General features: G+C 42.3%; 1 protein-coding gene across 1 annotated transcript; it reads right to left on the reverse strand.

Moving 5' to 3' along the window:
• Positions 1-1670: 1670 nt before the first annotated feature.
• Positions 1671-6360, reverse strand: LOC123740622 (uncharacterized). The gene is made up of 2 exons (XM_082969720.1): positions 6318-6360; positions 1671-4883 (listed from the first exon to the last, which is right to left on the reverse strand). Exons 1-2 carry the CDS (start codon positions 6358-6360, stop codon positions 3865-3867), a joined length of 1062 nt encoding a protein of 353 aa, XP_082825846.1. The 3' UTR covers positions 1671-3864.
• Positions 6361-7824: the final 1464 nt, after the last annotated feature.

Here is a 7824-nt window from a genome sequence, read left to right on the forward strand (position 1 = left end):
TTTATTCTAGTTTTCTAGTGAGGTGTCAAAACAACAGGAAATCACTCGAGACACAGTTCCTCTGAAGTAGATCAACGGTTCCCTGGATTGGGCCAAGCGCCTTTGGCCTGTCTGCCCAGAGGGTGTGTGGTTGCACACCCACACAAACATACACATAAACTTCTCAACCTTAAAGAGATCCTTCAACACATTAGAAGTCATATCAACTTAAAGAGGTTAACATAGATTCTTCCCTCACAAAATTGCCCAGAGATAAATCAGATCCAGACTGAACTGTGTAATGTAGTAGGGAGTTGTAGTTTCTCTAGAGATAAATCAGATCCAGCCTGAACTGTGTGATGTAGTAGGGAGTTGTAGTTTCTCTAGAGATTAATCAGATCCAGACTGAACTGTGTGATGTAGTAGGGAGTTGTAGTATCTCTAGAGATAAATCAGACCCAGACTGAACTGTGTGGTGTAGTAGGGAGTTGTAGTTTCTCTAGAGATAAATCAGATCCAGACTGAACTGTGTGATGTAGTAGAGAGTTGTAGTTTCCAACAGGCCAATATTCAACATAGTTTAGCACATGAAACTTAATTAACTACAGTGACCATAATCCATTGCGTGCCTACTTGTCTTGTCTGTGTTTCTTTTACACCTGCTATGTGAAAGAGACAGAAGAATGCACAATGGTCAATGCAATCAGGGATCCTTGGGACATCCCTACCCTAACCCCTAACCTTAACCCTTTTAAATGTCAACTAAAATGGCCTAGGGACATCCCAAGGATGTATCGCTACCTGAAAATACATGATCTAAGTGATTGATAGTTGGTATTCAGCAGTCATAAAGCCTTATTTACTTTAATGAACTACTAAAATAGTGATTTTGTCAGACAGCATAGACAGCAGCTCTACACTTTATTGACTGACTGATCCATTCATCCTTCCATCCCTCCTCAGCCTTCCTCTCCTCTGAAGATCCAGTGAGGGTGGAGCTCAGTCAGAGAGCTGTTGAGGGACTGGTTAGGAAGAACACTTCTACATCCAGAGGTGAGAGGTCACACATGGTTTATATGGTAAATATTTATGTCCCCTTAGCGGTTCATCACGTCAGCAAAAGGGAATATGTTCCATCTATGTTTATTTACATTAGTGCAACTTGTCCACTGATATTGGAGTAATTTCTCACCCCTTTTGGCTGTATGAAAGTTAATTTCCCCTCAGACACACACATTTGTTCTTTGATATTATGAAGGTCATTTGTGTAAAATGTACTTTTCCCCTCATTCACCCCATCTCTTTACATTGCTTATGCATATTTGGTGGCTTGACTGCATCCAGACTATGTCAAAGGCCCATCCTGGTAGATCTGAACCTAATGCAGCTTGGAGTGATCAGATGACAGAAGTCACATTTAGGTGCCAGGTGTAACGGAGGCCATAGATGCTCCATATCCATTACTTTGAGTGTTTTATTTAATATGACTACATGTGTTTCTGTGTCACAGGGGCAGTCAAGAAATGGAACAACAAGGCCACAGAACATGACATAAGCAGAGCTGTGGGAGACCACCTCAAGCCCCTGGTAGAGCCGGGGGTGGTGTTTACCACTCCACCACGCCTTCAGCAGGCTGGAAAAGTGATACTGTTTTTCATACTAAGAGTCTGTTGATTGGTCAGTCATTGGGTTCATTTGTTTTATTATATGTTCAAATAAAATCAAGCTTTATTCATACAGCACATTTCAGACATGGATGCAACAAAATGGCTTCACAGGAAAAAGATAATGAAAATAAACAGAAATATTTAGTACACAACAAACATAAGAGGATAAAAAACAGAAGACTTAAACTGAAAGACTAATGAGCACCCTATGGAAATGCCATTGATTAAAATGTTAATTGGATGCAATATCCAACCCAAAATATAAGCTTGGGACACTATGGGGGTCAGTGTCCACTGAAAATTGACTAGTAACAACAACTGGGACCTAAAAGACACCCACCATGAGACCCACTAAATCTGCCCAAGAAGAGGAAAACAAAATAAAAACCCACACCAAACTTAAAGACAGGAAGTAAACCAAAAAGGTGGAGCAACTAAAGGTGTTGACTCTCCACATCTATCAAGACAACTGGAGCACTGGGCCAGACACTCTTACATAGAACCTGGACCAGCTCAGGTGAAACACCTTCCCACTAACGAGATGGACAAGCCAGCACAGGTGTAACACATACTGACTAACGAGGTGACACCAATCAGTGCGTCCTACGTGCTGACGAGCTAGACGTGCTAACGAGCTAGACGTGCTAACGAGCTAGACGTGCTAGACGTGCTAACGAGCTAGACGTGCTAACGAGCTAGACGTGCTAAAGTCCAACCTCAAAACATAAATGGAAAAACCAAAGCCTGTAACACCTTCCCCCTTAAGACAACAAATATATCCTATATTTTTGTTGGACAAGTTTGCTCACCACCAACAGAAAACAACTTCCATTTCACATGATAATCAACTACAATGCTTCACCTTCACCAATATAAACATGGTGTCTACTGGCTGTCAACAATTAAAAACAAGAAAAAAACAAGTACTTCTAAATAATAATATACAATCGTATCTTTTCTCTCTATAGAATCCTAAAACCCACTAGATTCTAGAACTCTCGAGTCCAAACAAAACTCATCTCCAATACGGAAAAACAGTCAAAATAAATAGTGATCAAATGTACACCCCTTTGTTCATCTGTATTGGCAATAATTCACTTAATGGTGAGGCATGGAATAATAAAACATGTGGCTTTTGGTCTTTGGTCCAACGCTCTAACCACTAGGCTACCTGCAAGTAAGTACTGAATGTTTGAAATATGAGGTGATTTGAGTCATGCTTCTTCAGTAGTGGAATAAATACAATTAGCATTTTAATGTTGTCAAGAAATACTGGAGTGATGTAGGATTGTTAATAAAATTGATTATAGACCAATTTATTATACTGCGTCCATGTGTATAGGCTGCAAGTACGTTGAAATTAAGTTATTTTCAAGTCAATGAAAAAGACATCTTCTCAACTTTCACTTTCAACTAAAACTGAATGTATATTGGATGTCAGGCATAGTCTTATTTTCAAAGTCTTTTCAATTACTTTTTGCTGGGTGGGATATCTCAATGTCAAAACACAGTTTTAACGAGTCCAAATCAATAACCAATATGCAGAAACAGATTGGGATAAATTGAAAACCTAAACATAAAATGTGCTATATACACAAACATCTGCCACAATAATCATATTACTTGTAATTTTTTAAACAAGCATCTTATAAACTGCACAAGCACCAAAAACACTGTTGTTTTGACAAGTAACAATAAATCACTGATATCCATTAGGGGGGAAATCAGGTTGTACATGCTGTTGAAACTAACACAACAAAACAAAAAACACATGGAAATGGGAGATATATTTTACCTCACTGGTTAGAGGACAACCTGCCGAAGACAGTCAGCTACATTTTGGAGTGATGAATTTAAATGTAGGGGTCGCTAAACAAAGGAACACAACACTTATTTGTCATAACTCATCGCTAAAATCATTTGTGTGACAGAAGGGAGATGAGGTTGCACGTCCTGTTAAAACTAACAGCTCAAAAACCACACGGAATCTGGGAATAATGTGTACATCACTGGTTAGAGGACAACTTGTAGAAAACAGCTAGCTACATTTTTAAGTGTTGCGTTTTGATTCAAGTGGGTCAACAACATGGTAAGTGGAACGACCCTTTCAGAGCCTGGATTTTAAAATACTCCTTCTACAATGTTAAAACATTCTACACTGTGACATTAATTCATTGATATTATGAAACAACTCCTTCATGTATTTTCTGATATTTGATCAGAGATCTTTAATCAGATTATCTCTGGTCACAGCTATGACATTTCTCTCCTTCTCTCCTGTGTGTGTTCTCTGGTGTCGAGTCAGATTGCTAGATGTAATAAAACTCTTCCCACATTGATCACAGCTATAAGGCTTCTCTCCTGTGTGTGTTCTCTGGTGTATTGTCAGATTTCTAGGTCCTGTAAAACTCTTCCCACATTGATCACAGCTATAAGGTTTCTCTCCTGTGTGTATTCTCTGGTGTATTGTCAGATTTCTAGATCCTGTAAAACTCTTCCCACATTGATCACAGCTATAAGGCTTCTCTCCTGTGTGTATTCTCTGGTGTAGAGTCAGATTGCTAGATGCAGCAAAACTCTTCCCACAATGATCACAGCTATAAGGTTTCTCTCCTGTGTGTGTTCTCTGGTGTATTGTCAGATTGCTAGATCCTGTAAAACTCTTCCCACATTGATCACAGGTATAAGGCTTCTCTCCTGTGTGTATTCTCTGGTGTAGAGTCAGATTGCTAGATGCAGCAAAACTCTTCCCACAATGATCACAGCTATAAGGTTTCTCTCCTGTGTGTGTTCTCTGGTGTAAAGTCAGCTGGCCAGATGTAGTAAAACTCTTCCCACATTGATTACAGCTATAGGATTTCTCTCCTGTGTGTATTCTCTGGTGTAGAGTCAGACTGCTAGATGCAGCAAAATTCTTCCCACATTGATTACAGCTATAAGACTTCTCTCCTGTGTGTATTCTCTGGTGTAATGTCAGCTGGCCAGATTGGACAAAACTCTTCCCACATTGAGCACAGCTATAAGGTTTCTCTCCCGTGTGTATTCTCTGGTGTGATTTTAAATGTCCTGAAGAAACAAAACTCTTCCCACAGTCAGAGCAGCAGTGAGTTCTCTTCCCTGTGGGTCTCTGCGGGTGTTTCTTGAGGTGTTCTAATGTGGAGAGACTCTTCTCTGCCTCTTCAGCATCATGAGGTTGTTGAGGCTCCCCAGAGGATCCACGATAGTCCCGTATCTCTCCTGTGTAAACAACAAAGTCAGACAGATGGTTAAAGGCCCACAACAGCGGTAATCCACTGTAAAAGGTGATGCCAACAGCGGAGCCATGATGTTGTACATTAATTGACGTCTGTAATGAATGTTACAATTATTTGACAATTGTCTTAAAATTAGCAAGAATAGTCATATTTTAGTAGTAACATCGATGATTGTAGGCTAGAAGAAAGTTAAAGTTGCTGAAATCCTAAGCAGTGTGCCAGACGACTTTTGGTCTCCAATATAGGCCCCTTTCTGTGTTTAATACAATTGCGGCACGAGGGCGATGCGCACACAATTTGATTGCAGAAACACCTCCCTGCTAATGAGGAAACCAATACTTTTTGACAATGTATTCTGAATGTGAATGGGGGAAAACTCAGGGGAGTAACCTCCATTTCCAGGTTGCTTATGAGTGCATTTCACACTACTTTGGATTATAATTGTAAGGCTTGTTTGAATGTCCTGCTTAATATTATGTTTGTGTTATTATCGCAAATCAAACACTTTATAACACTTTTAACTCAAAAATGGCTCTGGAGGAGATGGCCGCCGTTTTACGGTCTCCTAACCAATTGTGCTATTATGTTTTCTTTTGCGATATTTGTAAATTATTTTGTACATAATGTTTCTGCAACCGTGTCTTACGGCAGAAAAGAGCTTCTGGATATCAGGACAGTGATCACTCACCTCGGATTAGACAAAGATTTTTTCAACAACAACAACAAGCAGGACTCAGACGATATTCTCCAAACACCCCACAGGGCCGACATCCTAATTATTCGCAAAAGGAAGCGACGCAGAGGACGAAGAGCCGGATGCCTCGTCCGGACCCGCAGAAGGCGAGTAGGAAAGCTGCCATTACCGTCAATATTACTCGCCAACATGCAATCACTGGACAATAAACTAGACAAGGTACGTTCACGAATATCCTACCAACGGGACATCAAAAACTGTAATATCCTATGTTTCATGGAATCGTGGCTGAATGACGACATGGATATTCAGCTAGCGTGATATACGCTGCACCGGCAGGATAGAACGGCACACTCCGGTAAGACGAGGGGGGGCGGTCTGTGCATATTTGTAAACAACAGCTGGTGCATGAAATCTAAGGAAGTCTCTAGATTTTGCTCGCCTGAAGTAGAGTATGTTGTGATACATTGCAGGCCACACTACTTGCCTAGAGAGTTCTCAGCTATACTTTTCGTGGCTGTTTATTTACCACCACAGACAGATGCCTGCACTAAGACCGCACTCAGTCAGCTGTATAAGGAAATAAGCAAACAGGAAACCGCTCACCGAGAGGCGGCGCTCCTAGTGGCCGGAGACTTTACTGCAGGAAAACTTAAATCAGTTCAACCAAATCTCTATCAACATGTTAAATGTGCAACCAGAGGGAAAAAAATTCTAGATCACCTGTACTCCACACACAGAGACGAAGCTCTCCCTCGATCTCCATTTGGTAACTCCGACCACAAATTTATCCTCATGATTCCTGCTTACAAGCAAAAATTAAAGCAGGAAGCACCAGTGTCTTGGTCTATAAAAAAATGGTCAGATGAAGCAGATGCTAAACTACAGGACTGTTTTGCTATCACAGACTGGAACATGTTCCGGGATTCTTCCGATGACATTGAGGAATACACCACATCAGTCACTGGCTTTATCAATAATTGCATTGAGGACATCGTCCCCACAGTGACTGTACGTACATACCCCAACCAGAAGCCATGGATTACAGGCAACATTCACACTGAGCTAAAGCGTAGAGCTGCCACTTTCAAGGTGCCGGACTCTAACCCGGAAGCTTACAAGAAATCCCACTATGCCCTGCGACGAACCATCAAACAGGCAAAGCGTCAATACAGGACTAAGATCGAATCGTACTACACCGAATCGTACTACACCGCTAAATCACTTCTATGCTCGCTTCGAGGCAAGCAACAATGAGGCATGCATGAGAGCTGTTCCGGACGACTGTGTGATCACGCTCTCCGTAGCCGACGTGAGTAAGACCTTTAAACAGGTCAACATACACAAGGCTGCGGGGCCAGACGGATTACCAGGACGTGTGCTCCGGGCATGTGCTGACCAACTGGCAGGTGTCTTTACTGACATTTTCAACATGTCCCTGATTGAGTCTGTAATACCAACATGCTTCAAGCAGACCACCATAGTCCCTGTGCCCAAGAACACAAAGGCAACCTACCTAAATTACTACAGACCCGTAGCACTCATGTCCGTAGCCATGAAGTGCTTTGAAAGGCTGGTAATGGCTCACATCAACACCATTATCCCAGAAACCCTACACCCACTCCAATTTGCATACCGCCCAAACAGATCCACAAATGATGCATTCTCTATTGCACTCCACACTGCCCTTTCCCACCTGGACAAAAGGAACACTTATGTGAGAATGCTATTCATTGACTACAGCTCAGCGTTCAACACCATAGTACCCTCAAAGCTCATCACTAAGCTAAGGAACCTGGGACTAAACACCTCCCTCTGCAACTGGATCCTGGACTTCCTGATGGGCCGCCCCCAGGTGGTGAGGGTAGGTAGCAACACATCTGCCACGCTGATCCTCAACACTGGAGCTCCCCAGGGCTGCGTGCTCAGTCCTCTCCTGTACTCCCTGTTCACCCACGACTGCATGGCCAGGCACGACTCCAACACCATCATTAAGTTTGCTGATGACACAACAGTGGTAGGTCTGATCACCGACAACGACGAGACAGCCTATAGGGAGGAGGTCAGAGACCTGGCCGGGTGGTGCCAGAATAACAACCTATCCCTCAACGTAACCAAGACTAAAGAGATGATTGTGGACTACAGGAAAAGGAGCACCGAGCACACCCCCATTCTCATTGACGGGGCTGTAGTGGAGCAGGTTGAGAGCTTCAAATTCCTTGGTGTCCAC

The sequence above is a fragment of the Salmo salar genome, chromosome 02 (assembly GCF_965601325.2).
Source record: "Salmo salar chromosome 02, fSalSal1, whole genome shotgun sequence".
In the NCBI taxonomy this organism is placed as follows: domain Eukaryota; kingdom Metazoa; phylum Chordata; class Actinopteri; order Salmoniformes; family Salmonidae; genus Salmo; species Salmo salar.